General features: G+C 45.1%; 1 protein-coding gene and 1 long non-coding RNA gene across 5 annotated transcripts in view; one reads left to right on the top strand and one right to left on the bottom strand.

Annotated features, from left to right (window-relative positions):
- The window catches only part of LOC120395045, a 72,391-nt gene that overhangs the window by 43,205 nt on the left and 6,225 nt on the right, over nt 1-22,961 (bottom strand). The window contains exon 2 of the long non-coding RNA XR_005592464.1: nt 16,991-17,186. This is a non-coding gene — a long non-coding RNA (uncharacterized LOC120395045). The remainder of the gene's footprint in view (nt 1-16,990; nt 17,187-22,961) is intronic.
- LOC120395043 (kell blood group glycoprotein-like) overlaps nt 1-22,961 on the top strand; it is a 31,516-nt gene that overhangs the window by 7,822 nt on the left and 733 nt on the right. Inside the window, exons 2-17 of one of the 4 annotated variants that reach the window (XM_039519234.1) lie at nt 344-485; nt 2,176-2,225; nt 3,216-3,338; nt 4,267-4,413; nt 8,137-8,202; nt 11,422-11,610; nt 13,009-13,154; nt 13,605-13,731; nt 14,313-14,423; nt 16,120-16,218; nt 16,795-16,872; nt 17,384-17,487; nt 18,094-18,204; nt 20,715-20,782; nt 21,174-21,340; nt 22,009-22,104. In XM_039519234.1, the coding sequence (XP_039375168.1) occupies nt 344-485; nt 2,176-2,225; nt 3,216-3,338; nt 4,267-4,413; nt 8,137-8,202; nt 11,422-11,610; nt 13,009-13,154; nt 13,605-13,731; nt 14,313-14,423; nt 16,120-16,218; nt 16,795-16,872; nt 17,384-17,487; nt 18,094-18,204; nt 20,715-20,782; nt 21,174-21,340; nt 22,009-22,104 (1,824 nt within the window). Of the gene's footprint in view, nt 1-343; nt 534-2,175; nt 2,226-2,345; nt 2,378-3,215; nt 3,339-4,266; nt 4,414-8,136; nt 8,203-11,421; nt 11,611-13,008; nt 13,155-13,604; nt 13,732-14,312; nt 14,424-16,119; nt 16,219-16,794; nt 16,873-17,383; nt 17,488-18,093; nt 18,205-20,714; nt 20,783-21,173; nt 21,341-22,008; nt 22,105-22,961 lie in introns of those variants that run through there. The other 3 variants (XM_039519236.1, XM_039519235.1, XM_039519237.1) reach the window with 3 other exon arrangements.

A 22,961-nucleotide genomic window follows, 5' to 3' on the forward strand; every position in this document is an offset into this window, starting at 1 on the left:
GGGTGGGGGCAAGGGGGTAACACACAAGCAGAATGAACAATGGGATGGCAGCATGTTACTGCCATGATTTTTGGGGAGGAATTGTGGGGTCAGCTAAATGGAAAGAAAGGGAAGGTTCGCTGCAGCTGGTAAGGAAGAGATGCAGAAACTGCTGTTGAGGGTTCTGCAAGGCATGGATAGAAGCAGCTGGGGAACTGGTACAATTACTAATGTCTCTGGTTACCAGCTCTCCTGTGTCAATACTAGTAGAACGGGTAGAGCTGGGAGGCATGTGACCAGGCATAACTTTAACAGGAATGTTTCTCTCTTCATCTCCTCTCTTTTCCTAACTCCCCCTTTTCAGCCCTGTGAGGAGGATCCAAGAGAGGCTGCAAAGAACAGAAGATGTCTCCGGGGGAAGAGCCTGCTCCTGTGTGCTCTCATGCTCAGCACTGTCCTTGGGTTTGCATTGCTTCTTGCCTACACCATCCTACACCAGGGCCTGGGTACAAGACATGACAGTCTTTCTCCCTTCCCTCACACCTGACCCACCAGTGAGACCCCTTCCTCTCTCTCCTCTCCCTTCATTGCCTTTTGGGCTGAGCATCTATATGAGGTCCAGCTCCCTGGGCGATTCCTAAGTCTTAGGAAAACATAATTGTCTGAAGTAAATATATTCTAATAAAGAGATATTGCCCTACCCCTTTCCAAGCCTTCCCTGCCATGTGGAGATCTCCTCACTCCCAAGCTTCCTGCCAACCTAGTGTGGTGTGGCCCAGCTTCCATGAAGATCAGCACTTCACTTTCTAAAAGCTATTGTATTACAGTACTCTCATCCCCTCCCTCTTACTCACAGCTTCTGTATCCCTGAGCAATAGTGGTCTGTCTGTAGGTGACCCAGCAGAAATGTGGATAAGTCTAGAATTTGGGGCTGGGGCTTGGAATTGCCCTTCCTTTCCAACCCTGAATTCATAGTCCCGTCCTAGTTTTCACAGGTCCAACCAATGGAATCCTTGTATTAATAAGACAATTAGAGAGTTCCTGTCAGTGGCAGAGCTGGAAATAGAGCCCAGGAATCCAGATCCACAAGCAGTCCACTTTTCTCACATTAGACAGCTCTCTGCTATAAGTATCTATAAATATGAAGAGGCCAAGTCATACACATCCTCTTCCCCAGTTTACTAATTTTCCCCTTAGCTGGCATTTCCCTTTAACTCCTCTCTTGTCCTTTCCCCATGTGTGAGGGTTGGGGAGCCCCTGACTATAGACCCCTAGAAGTTCGAGACAGAAGGGCTGTATTAGTTCAGATCTTCTCTATCTCCCACCTTTTCCCACATACATCATACCGACCAGTGAAGGTCTGAGCCAGGACTTTGATTAGGCCAGTTTTCTATGTCTCAGAAAATAGCCCTTCCACCCTTCACCTTGAGACATTAAGCCGCAGCCTATGGCCTTGTCTAGACATAAACTTCCAAGGGTTTAACTAAAGATGTATTATTATTTTGACTGAAGAGTGGCTTATTTCAGGAAAAACTGACTTAACTGGAAACCAACACAAACTACTCCTAAAACAAAATAAGAGTGTCTACCCAGGAGTTTACATGGGCTTAATTAAATCAGTTTTTAAATTAACATAAGTTGGACTGGTGCAACTTTCCTTTGTAGAAAAGGTCTGACAGATTTCACTTTTGAAAAATGCTTCCTGATATATCATTGTTCAGGTTTAGCTCTTTTCCCGTAGCTATGCCCTTCTCTTCCTCTCTGGTGTTTACACCCTTCCTAACCTTGTAGTGGTTATCATATTCCCTTGGGATCATTACTTGGCCAAACACCCACTGACATACAGGGAATGTGGTAAGAAGATGAAAATAGGAGGAGAAATTTGTTGATAATCAGCTTTGTGGCCATTTGGGTTGTGCCAAGATTCGACCTTCTCCCTGGGGTGACCATTCATCCTTTATTTTAATGGCTTCCCTTAATTGGTACTTATTGACATCCATCCATAAAGTCAAACATAGGATACACTTTATCCTCTGTTCAGCAATAATTTTTCAAAGAATCCAACACTGTGCCAAAAGCATAGAATTTTTACCACAAATAAAACTTCAAAATAACCTCTCTCCTATATTTTCATACAGTTGTCCTGAATTTCCTTCACCCTGCTAATGATGGCTCCTGTCTTTGCTCCTTGCTCAGAACCTTGTGATACCAAGGAGTGTCTCATGCTACTGGCCAGACTCCTGGAGGTGAGAAATGCCACCATAGACCCCTGTGAGGATTTTTAGCTACGCCTGTGGCAACTGGGAAGCCAACCACTTGCGCACAGGGACTATGGAGTCATCAAATGTGTTTGATGTCCTGCTGGAAGAAAACCAGCTGATCCTGAAGAGGCTCTTAGGTAGGGAGTGGAGATGAATGGTGTATGTACTGCCAGCGTGCTCTTCAGTCAGAGCTCTGATTACTAACATACAACAGTGCAGCCACTCCCAACAGGGACCAAACCCAACCCCTGTTACTTCTCTGTCACTGCAACCACAACCAGGAACCCCAGCATGTACCAGTATGGGACCACACCAATGGGAATAACACCATCCCCCTGTCACCATAACCACCACCATGTATCACTACAAACTTCCCCAGAAAATGACCAAACCATTTCAGTCACCATAGCCACAGTAACACCACATGGTCTCTCACTTCAGCCCCTTAAGTCCAAATCATTTTCCTGCCATCTCACACCATCACCACTGTGGAAGTAGCCACACCAATCGGGCAGCAATACAACCAACCGTGCAATGACACACAACCACCCGCATGTTATCTCCCTGTCACTGCCACCAGAGCTATAACCATCCTAGATGGAAACATAAAGCTCTCTTGGGATTCTCCAGTGCTGACTTGTGACTGTATCCCTCTGTCTCCTGGACTCTCTGGGCCCCTAGAAACTATACCAGAAATCTCCTTGCTCACGGCTAAAGCTACTACTTTGGTTTAGGTGATTGTGGGTTGTACTTTTTAATGTGGAAGATCCAGATTTGATCTGCACTGGTGACCATGGCATTTATCTATGCAGCTCCAGTGTGCTACATTTCATCATGGATTATCAAACAAGCTGTAGTTCCTGCTTCAGGATGCACATTACCTCTTACTAACCCCACCTCTTCACCTGATGCTATTTCTTGGTCTTCTTTAATTTTTGGCTCGTTAGTGTTTTGTGTGTTTTCCTTTTCTCAGAGGTTCCACAGCTCAGGGTTGGAAGCTCAGCCAAGGAAAAAGCCATCCAGTTCTACCACTCCTGCATGGATACCCAACAGATAGAAGCAGAAGGGGCTCAGCCCTTGAAGGAGCTTATAAATCAGGTGATCATTGTTCACACAATACTATTTCTGAGCATATGTATACCCTTACACTTCAGAAAAGAGTTCTACCAGGAAAAGGATAGAAAACAATGGGGGGGGAGTAATAATCTGCTTCATTATTTGCTCCTTCATTATTGCACTTGCCAGCACCAGGTCATTGGTGACTAAGGTGTCAGTGATGGCAAGTTAGTGGCTTCTGCCCATGGAATGAGCAAAATTTGTATATGAGGAGTCACAGCCTAATTTATAACTGACGAGACTCCATGGCACAAACAGCATTTCCCTAATAGATATGATGGGCTCAAAGGTCATATTTGGCTGCCTGATTTCAGGCCCTGAATATGTATTTATTACCTTAATGTCCATTCAGGCACATGCAGCCTTGCAGTTTTAGAATTCCTCCCATCCTGCAGGCAGGGATATTTTTTCTTAACAGGAACTCAGTGTAATTCAGTAAGATCCAGACAGCAGGATAGGAAACTCCCTGCAAAACATATGGAATTTTGCAGCCCAAGGAATGCACCTAAATCCCCAAGTATGAAAAATGAGCCCTAACTGCCCTGCTTGAGGGTCACAATGAAGTGTAGACACTTTCCTTTCATCCCCCTCTACCTTCTTATGTCACTCGTGGCCCTCAAGTGACTTCCTCTCATCCTCTTGCTCGCCTCTGCCCTGTATGGCAATTTTATGTCATTCCATCTAGATAAAGTGACAGTGTCACTTTAGGGTCACACAGCGAGTGTGAAGATTTTCATGGGTTCTTCCCATTCTTCATTATTTGTACTGATCCTGAACCTTGGCTGTCATATTCATCATGTTCCGTGGGGTGGCAGGGGGGAGAGAAATTTGGAAATCAGTATCTAGCAGATGTTCCCGTTTCTCTTTCCACCAATGTAAGTTCTCTCTGTTTGTCACTCTATTTCCTCAGATTGGTGGCTGGAACTTCACAGGCCCTGAGAAACAGACCGATTTTAACCAGACCCTGCAAATACTCATGGGCAAATACAACACTTTCCCCTTCTTCAGAGCATATGTGGGACCCAACTCTTCTGACCCCAGCACCAATATCATCCAGGTGAGAGGATCAGCAGTAGATAGCAGTCAGAAAGGACAGGATCAGGGCAGTACCTGTGGGCCTTTAGGATCAAATAACTGCTTAAGCTACTGGGAGAGGCAGTGGAAATCGGACACATTAGCGCCTTAAAAAGATCTCTGCAAATCTATGCAATTAAAATAAACAAGAAAAACTGTTTTGCCATGCACTATGTAATTAACACATGGAACTCACTGCTGCAGGATATCGTTGATGCTACTAGCTCAGTGAGACTAGAAGAGGATTAGGCACTTCCATGAACTGAACCAACACCAACTATGTAAGGGCTAAATTGTTTTGGTCATCAGCCCTCATGAGCTGGGAGGCCAAGGAGTCCTCCATGCTCCAGTTTTATAATATTACATAATGAGGTATGTTGTGGATATTTTAAAGCCTTTGTCTGTCGGAGACTGGAGACCAGATGCTATTTTATATCAGTTCATTTTCTTACATTTTCCACTCATTTCTTAATTCTGTAATTACTTTTTAAAATCAATAACATAGAATCATAGAATCATAGAATCTCAGGGTTGGAAGGGACCTCAGGAGGTCATCTAGTCCAACCCCCTGCTCAAAGCAGGACCAAACCCAACTAAATCATCCCAGCCAGGGCTTTGTCAAGCCTGACCTTAAAAACCTCTAAGGAAGGAGATTCCACTACCTCCCTAGGTAACCCATTCCAGTTCTTCACCACCCTACTAATGAAAAAGTTTTTCCTAATATCCAACCTAAACCTCCCCTTCTGCAACTTGAGACCATTACTCCTTGTTCTGTCATCTTCTACCACTGAGAACAGTCTAGATCCATCCTCTTTGGAACCCCCTTTCAGGTAGTTGAAAGCAGCTATCAAATCCCCCCTCATTCTTCTCTTCTGCAGACTAAACAATCCCAGTTCCCTCAGCCTCTCCTCATAAGTCATGTGCTCCAGCCCCCTAATCATTTTTGTTGCCCTCCGCTGGACTCTCTCCAATTTATCCACATCCTTCTTGTAGTGTGGGGCCCCAAACTGGACACAGTATTCCAAATGAGGCCTCACCAGTGCTGAGTAGAGGGGAATGATCACATCCCTTGATCTGCTGGAAATGCCCCTACTTATACAACCCAAAATGCCATTAGCCTTCTTGGCAACAAGGGCACACTGTTGACTCATATTCAGCTTTTCGTCCACCGTAACCCCTAGGTCCTTTTCTGCAGAACTGCTACCCAGCCATTCGGTCCCTAGTCTGTAGCAGTGCATGGGATTCTTCCGTCCTAAGTGCAGGACTCTGCACTTGTCCTTGTTGAACCTCATCATATTTCTTTTGGCCCAATCCTCTAATTTGTCTAGGTCCCTCTGTATCCTATCCCTACCCTCCAGCGTATCAACCACTCCTCCCAGTTTAGTGTCATCTGCAAACTTGCTAAGGGTGCAGTCCACACCATCCTCCAGATCGTTAATGAAGATATTGAACAAAACCGGCCCCAGCACCGACCCTATGATAAACATCATCTTTATCATTCATTTCTGGGAATTGAGCATATGGGGAGTGGGTTAGGGTGAGCACATGCAGATAAAGTTATTTCCCTTTCTCTCACCCTTTATCTGCCTTTGTCTAGCTAGATAGTGAGCTGTCTTGGAAGGGACTGGCTCTTGTTATGTGCCTAGCACAGTGGGGCCCTGGTCTCAAATGGGGTTTCTTGGCATCACTTAAATAAAAATCCATAAGTTGTTGTTGTTGTTATGTATTATATGTAATAATGATAATTAGGGCTATCAAGTGATTAAAAATAATCATGATTAATTGTGCAATTAAAAAATTAATTGCTATTAATTGCACGATTAATTGCGCTGTTAAACAATAATAGAATACTATTTATATAAATGTTTTTTTCACATTTTCAAATATATTGATTTCAATTACAACACAGAATACAAAGTGTACAGTGCTCACTTTATATTTTTTAATATAAAAACTTGCACTGTAAAAAGAAAATAAATAGTATTTTTCAATTCACTTAATACAAGTATTGTAGTGCAATCTCTTTATCATGAAAGTTAAACTAGTATTTGATGTACAAAAAATAATAAAACAATATAAAACTTTAGCACCTACAATCCACTCAGTTCTTGTTCAGCCAATCGCTCAGACAAACAAGTTTGTTTACATTTTCAGGAGATAATGCTGCACGCTTCTTGTTCACCTGAAAGTGAGAACAGACATTCAAAGGGCACTATTGTAGCCAATGTCACAAGATATTTATGTGCCAGATGTGCTAAAGATTCATATATCCCTTCATGCTTCAACCACCGTTCCAGGGGATATGCATCCATCCTGATGATGAGTTCTGCTTGATAACGATCCAATGCAGTGCAGACCAACAGATGTTCATTTTCATCATCTGAGTCAGATGCTACCAGCAGAAGGTTTATTTTCTTTTTTGGTGGTTTGGGTTCTATAGTTTCCGCATCAGAGTGTTGCTTTTTTAAGACTTCTGAAAGCATGCTCCACACCTCATCCCTCTCAGATTTTTGGAAGGCACTGAAGATTCTTAAACCTTCGGTCGAGTGCTGTAGCTACTTTTAGAAATCTCACATTGGTACCTTCTTTGCATTTTGTCAAATCTGCAGTGAAAATGTTCTTAAAATGAACAACATGCTGTGTCATCATCTGAGACTGCTATAACATGAAATATATAGCAGACTGCTGGTAAAAACAGAGAGCAGGAGACATACAATTCTCCTTCAAGGAGTTCAGTCACAAATTTAATTAACACATTATTTTTTTTGATGAGTGCCATCAACATGGAAGCATGTCCTCTGAAATGGTGGCCAAAGCATTAAGGGACATACGAATGTTTAGCATATCTGTCATGTAAATACCATGGAATGCTGGTTACAGAAGTGCCATGTGAACGTCTGTTCTCACTTCCAGGTGATGTTGTAAATAAGAAGTGGGCAGTATTATCTCCTGTAAATATAAACAAGCTTGTTTGTCTTAGCAATTGGCTGAAGAAGAAGTAGGACTGAGTAGACTTGTAGGCTCTAAAGTTATACATTGTTTTGTTTTTGAGTGCAGTTATGAAACAAAAAAAATCTACATTTGTAAGTTGCACTTTCATGATAAAGAGATTGAACTACGGTACTTGTATAAAGTGAACTGAAAAATACTATTTCTTTTGTCTATCATTTTTACAGTGCAAATATTTGTAATCAAAATTATACAAAGTGAACCCTGTACACTTTGTATTCTGTGTTGTAATTGAAATCAATATATTTGAAAGTGTAGAAAAACATCCAAAATATTTAATAAATTTCAATTGGCATTCTATCATTTAATAGTGCAATTAAAACTGTGATTAATCATGATTAATTTTTTTATCACAATTAAGTTTTTGAGTTAGTCGCGTGAGTTAACTGTGATTAATCGATGGCCCTAATAATAATACCACTTTACCATGTATCCAGTGAAGACTAACAAATGTAGCTTGAATTTAAATGTCAAATACTGACGGCAAAATTCTTGAAAATGATCTGAAGACCAAAAATTAAGCCTAGAACTGTTTGGGGGACACTTCCCAATAATAAAATCAGTTTATGACAATCATAACCTGCTTGCAGACAAATTCTTGAACAGATAAAGAAACAAAAGTCATTGAATAAATTGTTTCCCCATCTCTAGCATTTATGGCATTAACTAAGTGTTTTTCCTTTGCTCCTTTCCTCAGATTGACCATCCTGAATTTGAGATGCCACCAGAGAGTGACTACAATGAAAAAGCAAATTATCCCGAGGTACCCTGTCAGAGGTTGGGGCTAGGCAAAAAAATACCTACTGGGTTCACGGCTCTACTTTGAAATGTCCCCTGATTTGGAATGGTTTGTGAGTGGTGATCACATGTGCTCAGTGTCTGATGAGATCATGGGACTATTCCAGAGCTTGTCCACACTAGGACAGGATGCAGGGGTTTTTGGAACATTTTTAGCTAACAGGTTTTTAAGGCCTGGTGTAGGAAGGGCATGTTGCAGTTTTTTAATATGTTAGCTTGTCAGGGGGAACATGGCTTACAAAAAACTTGTCTGATTGTACTAGGACTTTATAACCCATTAGTTAAAATATGATACATTTCATTCTAATGTACATGAGAGCCCTTGGAATTCCATTTAGTCATCTCGTCTTCTTCATCTTTCTGAATTGGATCAGCTGAATTGGCTGCAATTTACTGACTGTGGGTCTTTCAGAAGAGATCTTAAATACCAAAGTTCTGTCTTCCCACCATGGATGTTTAAGATCCCCTGATAATCAAAGTAGAAACAGGAGTCTGGTCTGCTATCTCTGTCCAAAATTTCCATTTTGTTTGTCTCACTGTCTGGAGTGGCTCAGAACTGTCAGAAAACAGGGCAGACACCCCAAACTGGTGGTGTATTCTATAATTAGATTTCATCAAGCCAGTAACAAATGGTGCACTCCTGGATCACTATGCCAGTCTTACCATAGAGTCATAGCCGCTGCAGTCTATCTTGCCACCCAGACAAACTGGACTTTGTGATAAAAGGTTATATAAACCAATAATCACATCACATTAGGTTACTCCGAAGCCCAAAGGATCAGTCACTTACCCAGATCAATTTGGTACTCTGGATCTCACACCAAAGACAACGCTGGCAGCCAATTCTCTAGTAAACTAATTAAAGATGTATTAGCTAAGGGTACGTCTATACTTACCGTCCGGGTCGGCGGCTAGCGTTCGACTTCTCGGAGTTCGATATATCGCGTCTAATCTAGACGCGATATATCGAACTCCGAACGCACTCCTGTCGACTCCGGAACTCCACCACCGCGAACGGCGGTGGCGGAGTCGACGGGGGAGCTGCGGACTTCGATCCCGCGGCGTCTGGACGGGTGAGTACTTCGAACTAAGGTAGTTCGAGTTCAGCTACATAGCGTAGCTGAACTTGCATACCTTAGTTCGACACACCCCCGCCAGTGTAGACCAGGCCTAAGAAAAGGAATGAGAATTGATGAGAGGTTAAAGTACGTAAAATACATTAACGGGTGACTCAAAGTTTGGAAGTCCAAAATGATAGCAGTTGATATAATAAACTGCTAGTTGCCCAAAAGTCTTTTCAGGAAACCCAGACATTTCTGGGGATCTCCACTTTGCATTTGGCATCTTCCCTGTAAAAGTCATAGAATCATAGAATATCCAAAAGTCCAAACAGTCAGAGATAATGATTATTCCTTTGAATCAATATTTATAGTTTCTGCTCACAGAAGACAATCTGAATCGTAGAATCATAGAATATCAGGGTTGGAAGGGACCTCAGGAGGTCATCTAGTCCAACCCCCTGCTCAAAGCAGGACTAATACCCAACTAAATCATCCCAGCCAGGGCTTTCTCAAGCCTGACTGTAACAACCTCTAAGGAAGGAGATTCCACCATCTCCCTAGGTAATCCATTCCAGTGCTTCACCACCCTCCTAGGTAAAAAGTTTTTCCTAATATCCAAACTAAACCTCTCCCACTGCAACTTGAGACCATTAGTCCTTGTTCTATCATCAGGTACCACTGAGAACAGTCTAGATCCATCCTCTTTGGAACTCCCTTTCAGGTAGTTGAAAGCAGCTATCAAATCCCACCTCATTCTTCTCTTCTGTGACTAAACAATCCCAGTTCCCTCAGCCTCTCCTCATAAAAGTCATGTGCTCCAGCCCCCTAATCATTTTTGTTGCCCTCTGCTGGACTCTTTCCAATTTTTCCACATCCTTCTTGAGGTGTGGGGCCCAAAACTGGACACAGAACTCCAGAAGAGGCCTCACCAATGCCGAATAGAGGGGAATGATCACGTCCCTCGATCACTGGCAATGTTCCTACTTTGACAGCCCAAAATGCCGTTAGCCTTCTTGGCAACAAGGGCACACTGTTGACTCAGATCCAGCTTCTCATCCACTGTAACCCCTAAGTCCTTTTCTGCAGAATTGCTTCCTAGCTATTCAGTCCCTAGTCTGTAGCAGTGAATGGGATTTTTCCATCCTAAGTGAAGGACTCTGCACTTGTCCTTGTTGAACCTCATCAGGTTTCTTTTGGCCTAATCCTCTAATTTGTCTAGGTCCCTCTGTATCCTATCCCTACCCTCCAGCGTATCTACCACTCCTCCCAGTTTAGTGCCATCTACATGTCTTCACCCACATGGGCCAGTGAATTTCTATTGTCAAATACAATGGCCCTTGTTTTGACTTTAGCACTCTTCTTCATTTACATTTCCAAGGTTCCAATCACGTTTGATGGGTAATTTCATTAGAGGGATATACATAATGTAAAAGGTAATATAATAGCAAATAACAATTCTTCATTAGTTTTTGTGAAGTTTACACATCAAGTACATTCTCATTTTAACACTAACACTTTTGATCTAGGGTTATCTAGTTATAGAGATATACATAATGTAATGTGATATCAATCAACAGGTTATAGATAAGCAAAGACAATACCACTAACATTTCCTTTGTGTGTTCACAAATGAATTGGCCTGATTACACTACAATACCTTTGACATTCCTTTGATTTCTATTAACATATGACTGAATTAGCCTGCAGCCCTGTCCTGAGCTGGCACCAGGGAAGACAGCATCACACTGTTCACTGTTGTTCACTACTGCTTCATGCAATTAAACAGCTGCCTCCTCCCAGCCCAAAAGTAGCTGCATTTCAGTGCTAAAATGATCCCTATATTTAAACCATTTGTAAAGTGTGAGGGAACTATACACTATTTATTTCTAATTGATTATTCAGTTTTGTTCACAGCTCTAACAGTCCTATTCAGCAAACCTTGCTCCAGACAGATACACAGGAACATTGGGATGAAAGAGGTGGTTTGTGTTGGTGAGGTGGTGGGGAGCAACTCCTGAAAGATTGAGGGTTGGGTGGGATGATCCAGGTGAATGGCTGGGTGAGTGGGATGGCTCAGATCCCAACTCATAGCTCTTCTACTGGTGATGGGTTTTAAATCACAGGTGGTCCGTGTGTATTTCTCATACCTGATGAAGCTGGGGACACTCTTGGGAGGGCCACAGAATGTTACCTCCACCTCCATCTCCTTTGCCTTGTCCTTCATCTCCAACCTCCAGAAGGAGGTCACCCCACTGCAGGAACGGCGGGAGAAAGGGATGCTGTTCTATCACACCACTATCAGGGAGCTGCAGGTGTGTGTCTTGAACTTCCAGATGAGAGAGGATGTGTGCAGGGCCAGCTCCAGGCACCAGCCGACCAAGCACGTGCTTGGGGTGGCACCTTGTAAGGGGCGGCCAATCTTCGGGTGGCGGGGGGCACTCAGGGTGTTTTTTGTTTTTTGTTTTGGTTTGGCAGGGTGGCGCTTGAGGTTTTTTTGTTTGTTTGTTTCAGCGGGGCAGGGCAGCGCTCCAGGGGGAGTGTTTGTTAGAGCCGGCTCTGGATGTGTGGAGCCCCTTGCAGGAGCCCAACAGAAATTGCCATTCTCCTGCCTCCTAGAGTCTCCTCTGCCACTGAATTGTCAGTTTCAAAGGGGTAGCCGTGTTAGACTGTATCAGTAAAAACAATGAGGAGTCTTTATGGTATCTTAGAGACTAACAAATTTATTTGGGCATAAGCTTTCATGGGCTATAACCCACTTCATCAGATGCATGGAGAGAAACATTCAGTAAGCAGGTATAAATATACAGCAAATGAAAAGATGGGAGTTGCCTTACCAAGTGAGGGGTCAGTGCTAATGAGGCCAATTCAGTTAGGGTGGATGTGGCCCATTCCCAACAGTTGACAAGAAGGTGTGAGTATCAACAGAGGGAAAAATATTTTTTGTAATGGCCCAGACACTCCCAGTCTTTATTGAGACCTAATTTGATGGTGTCAAGTTTGCAAATTAATTCCAGTTCTGCAGTTTCTCATTGAAGTCTGTTTTTGAAGTTTTTTTTGTTGAAGAGTGGCCACTTTTAAGTCTGTTATTGAGTGTCCAGGGGGATTGAAGTGCTCTCCTACTGGTTTTTGAAGTTACAATTCTTGATGTCTGATTTGTGTCCATTTATTCTTCTGCGTAGAGACTGTCTGGTTTGGCCAATGTACATGGCACAGAGGCATTGTGCACATCTACCAATGTGATATATGCCATCATTTGCCAGCACTTCAGTCTCCTTGGAGACATTCCTATTTTCCCCATTCAGTCCTGGGGATAGGCTGGGAACAGGGGCGGCAGGCAGGCACCGGCGGGCCCCCGCGCGCATCCTGGGAGGGCGCTGGGCGCCATTTGGCCCGTGGAGCTCCGCCATGCCATGCCTGCCGGGGAGGTTCCGGCCGGCGACGGGACCTGCGCCGCAGTCGCGCCGCCCGCGCGGTCCCTGCCTCCGCTGCTCCCGCCGAGCTCCCGCAGGCATGCAGGCGCAGGTCCGCCGGGTCCGGCCCGTGACCTGCCGCCGCAGAGCTCCACCGAGCACCGAGACGCCCCAGGATGCCGGAGCCGCGGGAAGAGGGGAAGCCGGACTCGAGGGACTGGGGGCGCAGCGGGCGGCGCGGCGCAGCTGCTTCTGGCTGGGAAGTCACATTTCAGCATTTCTGTTTGGCTTTACCTTTAGGAAAAGGCACCCGCGATCGATTGGCTGTCATGCCTCCAGGCAGCCTTCCATCCTGTGCAGCTGAACATCTCCCAGCCAATCGCAGTGCATGACATGGATTATTTGAAAGGCATGTCGCGGATGATTGGAAAATGGCAGAAGGAGAGGTACGAGCTGATGTCTGATACTGTAGCCATTGTGCCTTGAGGAGGCTGTGATAGCTTCAGGTGTCAAACTAAACCTGAATGGACTTAATCAGTGTTCAGATAGGAGATGGCCAAGGAAACACTAAGGCACTGCAGAAGATCAATGGGTTAACTAGCAAGGCTCTTCCCACTTGTAGTCATTAAAGATCCTATGGCACTTTCTGCAAGCTTTGACCTGTTTCCTGGCCCAGTTCCAGCTCAGGCAATTATATTCTGCCAAACTAAATTCTTCCTGCAATTCCAGGCAGAGGTACTGTTAATCACTCCTTGTCTTCAGCTGTTAAGTGGTATTGCTGTTTGCAGTTAAACAGCTGCCACAGTTTACCCAAGATATGGATGCATTTAGTACTGGCTGAAGTGATCCTTATATATTAATCCCTATAAATGTGCTGCTTTGTGTCTTTTCCCCAGGGTCCTACAGATCTATATGATCCTCTGCCTGGTTGGAAACCTCTCCCCAGCCCTCGACAGCCGGTTCCAAGATGCACGCAGGGAGCTATATGAAAAGCTGCATGGAAAGACAGGGGAATCTGGGTTGGTGAGTCAGCTTTCCTTCTCAAGGCAGCTCTGTAGATGCTCTGCTCCCATGGCCACCCCCCTCTCCGGCTGCTGCCCCGATCTCTAGTCCTCGAAGTAGTTTCTCATGTTGGAGGGACAGAGTGGAAGGACATGCTGACCAGGATAGCAGCATTACTTCCTATTTCCTAGCACTTTCCTCTAGTGATGATGCCATGGAGGAAGCCAGTCCTGTACCTGCTACTGCACCCATGGAGTCCAATCCACACTAAGAGACTTCCACAAGGACAGGGGTTGGAGAACAATATACAGATGGGCAGGTTTCCCTTTTCTGTCCCTTCCAGCCAGGATATGAGTTCCCTCCACTTGTGGAAGCGAAGAGGGTGAACCAGCCTTGAGTTCTATGGCCATGTTTTCTGAAGTGCTCAAAACCTTTTAGGGTTGATAAAAATCTAAGTAAAATAAATTAAATTCTTGATTATTTGCTATGATCATTACTACACATGTACACATATTTCTCTGTCCCTCTTGCTTTCTATGTGTTGTTCTGCCTTCCTCCTCTGGAACTTTGTTTCTCTCTCTCTCTCTCTGCTTCTTTCCCAGGTACTGGCCCATCGCTGGAGGAAATGCCTGAGTGACACCAGCACCTTCTTTGAGCCTGTCCTTGGGGAGATGATTGTGCAAGAGATTTTCCCTCAAGAGACAAAGGAACTCGTAGGTATTCTTCTTCCCCCACCCAAACACAAACTCATCTTAATTTCCTTCTTCTCTTTCCATTCTCACCTGATACACTATCAAGGTCAGGTCACTTCCTTATTCCTTACAAATGTCCCATCATTCTTTGGGAGTGAGGTAGGTTATTGGAGCTTCAATACACTTATTGCTAAAATAGTCAGTACTAGGACCTCTATCCTTAGCCTCATCCCTTCAGTAACAAAGCAGAGAGTGGGACCCCCAGTACTCATGCATGATCCTACACTAAAACAAACCATTGTGTGCAGCCCCAGCACTCATACAGGACCCTACAATAACAGACCAGTTCATGCAGCCCCAATACCCATGAGTGATTTTATAATAACAAACCTGTGCTTGCAGGCCCAGTACTTATATGTGACCCTACAAGAACAAACTAGTGCATGCAGCCCCAGTAAGTGCAGTTCCAGCACTCATTAACCATCTCATTACAACAAACTAGCATGGATTACCCAGTACTTGTGAACAATCCTATATTAACAAACCAATATGCCAGGGCTTCTGAGTGGTCAGTAATAACAAACAAGTCTGCATACCCTGCGGAAGGGGAACCTTTTTGCTAAGGGATCAGATTTCCATTTCCAAGATTATTAGCACAAGCATTGAATTTATAAAGGGTTTGCAATGTGTGAAAAATGCCATGACAAAATAACCCAGGGACATGGGACAATGAGAGACATTAAGAGGGAAGATCAATGAAGAAGCAGAGAAGAGAAAGAGGGAAGAAGGACACAGGAGAGCCTGTCAAACTACAGCACTCATCTTCCTTGTAAGGGCATCAGTGAAGTGAATTTCCTGGGCTTCCTCCAAGGCAGAATATAGGTTCCACTGTGAGAGAAGTGTATGTGTGTGTGCACATGCGTGTAGCGGAGCCCTGAACTGATTGATTGAATCCCCCTCAGACACCACCAGTAAAGAGGAGGGTCAGATTGTATAAGAGAGGGAGCTGGAACTAAATACATCCTGAATTTTCCTTTAATTCAAACAAAGGGAAAGAGTCTAGAGTAGATCCCATCCCATGTTAGGAGAGGAGAAGTCTAGGACTGAATGAACAAGGGACTGTGTTCTCCTCTCACCTAAGCAGAGGCAATGGGGAGATGAGGAGAACAGGGCAGGGCTGGGGAGCAGTGTACAGGGACAAGCCCATGGCTGAAAGGAAGTGAAGAATGAAATCCCTTCTCACTCCCTGGAAAGAGGGCAGGGGCGGCTCTAGGGATTTTGCCGCCCCAACCATGTCAGGCAGGCTGCCTCCGGTGGTTTGCCTGCGGAGGGTCTGCTGGTCCCGCGGCTTCAGCGGACCTCACGCAGGCATGCCTGCGGGAGGTCCACCAAAACCGCGGGACCAGCGGACCCTCCTCAGGCAAGCCGCCGAAGGCAGCCTGCCTGCCACCCTTGTGGCGCTGGCAGAGCGCCCCCCCGTGGCTTGCCGCCCCAAGCATGCACTTGGCGTGCTGGGGCCTGGAGCCGCCCCTGAAAGAGGGATCCTTACCAGGGCTGGGTTGTAGCTCAATTTGTGGAGCATAGAGAGAGAGTAGCCCAGGACTGAATAAACACGGGCCCTGATTGCTCCCCTCTCCTCTCAGAGCCAGATATGGTATTTCCTAAGGAGTAGCTGCTTTTCTGTAGCCCTGAGTATATCTCTCTTTCCCCTTGGCAGGCTGAGAAGATGTTCTCTGTGGTCCGAGATGCCCTCAACAGTCGGCTGGATCAGGTGGAGTGGATGGATGAGCAGACCCGACAAGAGGCCAAGGACAAGGCATGTGTTGAAGTCACAGGTCACTGGGTCCTTATGTCCCAGAAGCCCGTGGAGAAGGGATGTGCACCTGCACATACTTTGACATGTGTTCTCATGTACATGATCCTACATGGACACTTTTATACATACCTGCTCAACACTTCTAGGTGGATACACATATACCATCATATGCACATGGTCATACTCTGATGTATATATGGAAAAGGTCAGTGTTTGTCCATGCGCACCCACAGCTGCACACGTGCCAACATATATGAACACCAACAAGCTTCCACATGGAGGGAGATAAAAAAGCACAAAGCTGCCCTGGTGTAAGCAGCTGCAACTCCATGGGCTTCATTAGAGCAGCTGCTGTTTATGTCAGGGTTGCATTTGGCCTTATGGCACTGATTTGGGAAAGGAGAAGAGCAAGGGGAGATGTGTTACCTGGAGAAGTCAAATAGGACATCTCTTATTTTTACAGAGCTAATTTATAAGTCCTTCTTACCCTGCCCTGAAACACTTTATAGGGACATTCAAAATGTAAGGAATCCTCTTGGTTATGTGTATTATTTTATTTTATTTTAATGATTTAAGGTTTCTAAGCTGCAGGTGGAAATTGGCTATCCAGACAGCACCCTCCAAACTCCTGAAATGGACCGGGAATTCCAGGATGTGAGTTATACAATGCAAACATACCTTTCTTGTTACTGGTAATATACCTGTTCCATACCCAAGGGGAATTTCTGCTGGAGGGGAAGGAAGCAGAGCATACTCCATACAACTAGCATACCTTCTCCTTTCCCTCCAATGTCGTTTTGAAAGAGGTTGGGTCTGGAGAAGCTGGGAGGTCCAGCCAGTGCTCTTGCGTCTTTGCTTACTCTGCCTTCTGTTGGGACAGGAGAAGTTGGGGGTGGCACAGTTCATCCCCCAAAGAAGCCGTGCTCTGCTTTGCTTGTGATAATATCTCCTGCAGTCCTTTTCCACATCTTAGGTTGGAGATTTTGAGGGTTGGGAGAAAAAAGAGAATATTTGATTGTTTGATTTTTTTATTAACCCCATTTTCTGCCCTGTTTGGTGTTGTCTCTTTTGCCCCATCCTCTTTCTGATTCTCATCTCTCTCTTGCTCTTGCTCTCTCTTCTGTGTCCTTTTAAACTCGCTCTCATTGCCTTTCTCTTTCCTCAGCTGGAGATACATGACAATACCTTTTTGCTCAATGTGGTGGCCTGCCTGAAGGCTGTGAGGGAAAATTTCTCCCTGAGGCTCCTTCATCCCCACCTGCAGGATAAGTATGTGTCAGCTGACAGGTGGTGGGGATGATGTGTGGTAGGGGACTGGTTATAGGATGTATATAGGCTGCGGAGAGGAGGTATAGGAGCAGCTGACTGGACACAGAAGAAGTTACAACAAAAACAAGAGGATTTGAGATATAGTATAGGAATGGGCCAAGATAGTGGGGAGGAAAGTTGCTCTTGTGGTTAATGCACTGAGCAGAAAGTCAGACAATCTGGGTTCATTTCCCTGTTCTGCCACATACCACCTGCATGTGAGGAAGTCTCTTAGCCATTCTGTAAAATGAGGCTACTAGCAGTGGCTTACCTGACAGTGGTGTGAGGAGGGTACATCCATGAATGTTTTCAAGGAACTTAGCTATGGCAGTGATAAGTGCCTAATAAATAAATAAATAAAGGCAGATACAGTGTTTGTATTGAACACATGAGGCTCTGAATAATGTGAACCTCTAACTCTGCCTCCTCTCTGAATGGGATTGCACTGGGGAGTTCTTTCTCTATGTCACCACCATTCCCACAAAGGTCCAGTAGGGAGAGAGATCAGGAGAAGGTCCCAAGTCATTAATAGTGGGTGTTCTCTCTCTTTTCTTTTTCTGCTTCTAGTTGGGAGGTCTTCCCTTGGTCTGTCCATTCCTACTACTCATTGAGGCGCCACGCCGTGGTCTTCCCGGCGGGAATGTTCCGCAGCCCCTTCTTCCACGCTGAGTTCCCCAGGTACTGAGAGGCTGCAAAGCCACCAGCATAAACCTCACCCCTTCGGCATGCTGTGTTTGTACCACACTGTTTCACTGTAAAAGGCCAAAACGGGGGAGAGAGGGTCCTGCTCTGACTGAACTCAGTGGGAATTTGTTCACTGGCTTCAGTTCGAGCAAAATCAGAGCCTAAGTGCTTTCCATGAGGGGCTGAGATAAGCCATCTCTCATCTGTCACTGAGTAACCTCAGGCTCTTACCCTGAGACTCAGGCTGGCAGTTTTCCTGGCCCTCCCATGCAGGCAGAATATAATAGAGGAGAAGGAAAAAAGACATGAGGCTCATCAAGACAGGCTACAAAGAAGACAGTTCCTGAGTCCACCTCAATACTGAGTCACTCAAAGATGGAGCTATATTATTTTCTAGAGTCCAAGAATAAATCCTGTGAAACCTTTAGGCAATCTCCTATCCAAAGTGTCTTCAAATGGATCAAAGACAACTCTGTTCCTCCTTTATAAAAAGACCACCTCTACTAAGCAACTTTTTTTTTTGCATTATGAGGTTTGTATGCATTCCTGTGAACCATCAAACAGTACAATTCTGTTCCTCTGTTATAATGAGAGCACCTCTGTTGAGCAACCAGTTGTTGTCATTGAGTGGTCATTGAAGAGACATCAAACATTGTTTGATGTCATTTTTTTTTGTCCCCCGGGAGAAAGGTTTGCACAGGGAGAATAATCCCAGACTCATTAAATTCCTATTGTACAAAAATAGGCTCTCACTGGGGAAAGAAATGAAATAAGTGGTCTGATCAATATTATAATTCTTTTTAGTCTATGGTGAAACTTACACCTCCTATCTGTAGAACACCCATGTGTCCTTGATGACTCATAAAACTCATAACAGGATTAAGAATGGGACACAGCTGAAATGAATAATGGCAAGACAAATATACTTTTCTAATGCTATGTGCTTCCACTTAATGAGTGAGTCACTTCTGAATCAGCAGATCTGCCCCCTGTATTCAGTCTGATCTGCTGACTAAATTGACTGTGACGGAAGTAAGTTTGTTAACACTGTTAGCCCAGCAGAGCCAACAGTTCAGAGAGAGAGAGCATTAGATTCAGGAGTCAGACATCCAGGGTTTGGGGTTTTTTCCTCAAAAAAATGCAGTTCGGGGTTGACAAAAATATTTCACGATTTTATTTTGAATTCTCCAAGTTGTTTCAGTTGAAATAAAAAAAATCAAAACATTTTGTTTTGACATTTTTTAATGCAAAGTTTTGATTTTTCAATTTTAAATGACTTTTCATTTTGAAATTTACTTCAATTTTATTAAAGAATTTTTTTTAAAAAACTGAAAATGAAACATTCCATTTCAGGTGGAACTTAATGCTTCATTCAATACAATCAGATTTTTTTTTCAACAGTTTGCTAAAAAAAAATAAAAAATAAATTCTGGCCAACCCTGAAACAAAAGTTAGTGTTGATTTTTCAGAATGGCCAGTAAACTGAAAAATCAGTTATACATCCAGCTGTAGTTGCAGATAACCTTTAAAATGCGAACTGAGTCTGTAGAACTCTTAAAGCAGCTGCTGTTAGAGAGATGTGAGTTGCTCCTATTCATTTCAGTGACCTGTTAATTCTGAAATCTAGTGATGATCACTACGTACATGCTTTGCTTTTTCATTATTGATCAATGCATATAAGAAAGGAGAGGGATGATCATACTGTGGAAATTTGACTGTGAGTGGACTCATTCTGGTGTTTCAAATGGGTGGAGCTTGGTTTGTGGGTGGAATCTGTGGGAGTACCACAACTATTTCTAGTGAAACCCTCAATTAGATTACTATCTTGCGCATACTTAGCAGACTTGTTAACAAACATCCAATTGCAATTGTTCACTTGTACAACCCCATTATCTTTACCCTCAGTTACCATTTGTGCAACTCTTCAACAGATGTCACTAACCTGGCATTACCATGTCACTAACCTGGCATGAAGACACTGGGATTCCACAATTAATGAGGGCAGAATTTGACTTGCAGAATTTTTATTAATGATGAAAGGATATGAGCTAGAAAGAATTCAGCTTGACTCTCAGGGTATGTCTACACTAGAATAAAAGACCTGTAGCTGGCCTGGGTCAGCTGACTCGGGCTGTGGGGCTAAAATTGTTGTGTAGATATTCAGGCTCACAAGCCCCAAAGTCTATACGACAATTTTGCAGCCATCCAGCAAGCCCAAGTCAGCTGACCCAGGCCAGCTGTGGGTATTTAATTGCTGTGTAAACATAGCCAGGGGGAATTGGCAGTGCTGATAGAAGAATCATACCTTTACTTGCACATTTACTGAACATGTTGGTCTGGAATAACAGAGACGATAAGCATGCAGCCCCTGATACTGGTTTTACACCATCACTTGGCAGAGTAGAATCACACTTAATGGAGCAGGGTTGTACAGAGAAACCCTTACGTCCCCTGCCTCCTGCAGGTTTGGCAGCTGACACCTTTTTACATTCTATGTTTTTCAGCGCTGTGAACTTTGGAGCCATGGGAGTCATCATGGCACACGAGCTGCTTCACGCATTCTATGATTACGGTGAGTATTGTGAACCATTCAGGGGTGCTGGAGCTAGAGGTGCCGGGGTGCAGAAACATCCCCTGGCCTGAAGTAGTAATAACAACCATGGTTTCCACTTTCAGCACCCTGACTATAAAAATTGTTCCAATGCCCCAAACCATTGCTGGTAATTTATAATAGAGTCTTCCCTCTGCTCACTGTCACAGACCTCAGAGGTGTGTTCCCTCTGGAGAGCTCAGGGGCGCTCCTCCAGGACCTGCTCCCTATTTAAATGTGTAGTGCAAAGGTGGGTTTGGTAAATTCAAAAGACTCAATCCCAGACCATGCTCATTACTAATGGGAGCAGTGACTGAATCCCAGAGGACACTGGCATTACATTTACCTTCCTGGATTTCCCTCTTCTCCACAGTGGTGCCTGAGAGCTGTCCTAGATGCAACAGGGATGCATTAGTGCGGGGTACAGGCTGCCTGGTGGAACAGTATGAACGCTACTCTCTGCAGGGCCTGAGAATCAATGGCACTTTCACCCTGCTGGAGAATGCAGCTGACACAGGAGGACTCGCCATCGCTTACCAGGTATCACAAGCTACCTGCTGTTCTAGTCTTGTAGTTTCACACAACTCTGCCAGTGCCCCTCAGTCCTGCCCTACCCTGCCCTGCAACCTTCTTGCTCTGGTCCTGTCTTGGTCCTGTATGAATCAATACCCATATCTATGAAGCTGAAAGAACTCTGTGGAAGAAAGTTCCTCTTCAGGGAAGTTATGAAGTTTAATTCAATAATGTCTGTCACATGTCTTCAGATCTTTAGACAGAAGGTACTAGTGAAATGCAAAGCATGGCAAGTATTTTTTGAGCATGGGTGACTCAAGTTGAAATGGTTTTCATTCATTTATAGTGCATCAAACATCATCATCTTCTGACCCTCTGCTGCCACTATGTGGTATTGCCTGGAACGGGAAGCACAACAGTTAGGTTGATAGGAAAGAGGGCAGGGATACGCCAACTTGGAGAGCAAGGAGATGGGACGGGAAAGAAAAGGATACTATACTTTCTCAGTGAGTGGGTGGATGGATGTCTGTGGTCCCAGCATAAGAGCTCCAGCGCAGCACCAGCAGGCAGCACCAGCATGCACACTGGGAGGATGGAGGCTCCTGATTTCAGCTCTCTGTTGTGAGTTAAACTTTAATGATATTTGTGACAGTCTGAGTTTTTTATTTAATTTATCTGTCCCTCTTTGCCCACAGGCCTATAAGAACTGGCTGAAAAAGCACAAACAGGAGAGGAATTTACCTGGGAGTGGACTCTCACATCATCAGCTCTTCTACATCAGCTTTGCCAATGTAATGAACACCTTGCTGATCTTATTCATCTTGTCTGTCCCAGTCCATCTGGCCTCCTTTAATGTATCTTCCTCTCATACTTTCTCTCTCTGGTTTGTGTGTCTGATTATCACCATCTCCCTCCCTCCTGGTCTGCAGGGACGGCTTTAGGCTGATTCGCCCGATTCCTGGGAATCAGGCTCCGCGCTTAAGAGGGCCCCGCGCCTTTGGCGCCTTTTTAAATTTTTTTTACTTACTCCGGCTGCCGTCTGTCTGCTCCGGGGTCTTCCGTGGCCCCGCTCCCCTGACCAAAGCGCAGGCGGGAGCGCGGCTGCCCCACAGCCCTGCTCTCCCAGCTGGAGCTCCGGCTGGAGCACGGCAAGCCCCGCGGCCCCGGCTGGAGCTCTGGCTGGAGCGTGGCAAGCCCCGTGGCCCTGATCTCCCAGCTGGAGCTCCGGCTGGAGCGCGGCAAGCCCCATGGCCCCGGCTGGAGCTCCGGCCAGAGTGCGGCAAGCCCTTCCCTGCAGCCCCGCTCTCCCAGTTGGCGCTCTGGGTCCTGGGGTAACGGGGGGCTCCGGGGACTATTTAAAGGGCCGGGGCTCCAGCTGCCTCTGCCACCTCGGTCCTTTAAATAGCCGCCGGAGCCCCGTCGCCCCCATGCATTCCCCAGGGCTCCCACAGCTATTTAAAAGGTCCGGGGCGGGGTAGAAGCAGGGGAGCCCTGGGCCCTTTAAATAGCCCCCAGAGCCCTGGGATAGCGGGGGGTTTGGGGGCTATTTAAAGGGCCAGGGCTCCAGCTGCCTCTGCTGCATCCCCTGCCCTGCCCGCACCAGCCCCACCTCCCCTGCCTGCAGCCAGCTCTGCACCCCATGCCCACA

The sequence above is a fragment of the Mauremys reevesii genome, unplaced genomic scaffold, assembly GCF_016161935.1.
Source record: "Mauremys reevesii isolate NIE-2019 unplaced genomic scaffold, ASM1616193v1 Contig90, whole genome shotgun sequence".
NCBI classification, from domain to species: Eukaryota; Metazoa; Chordata; order Testudines; family Geoemydidae; genus Mauremys; species Mauremys reevesii.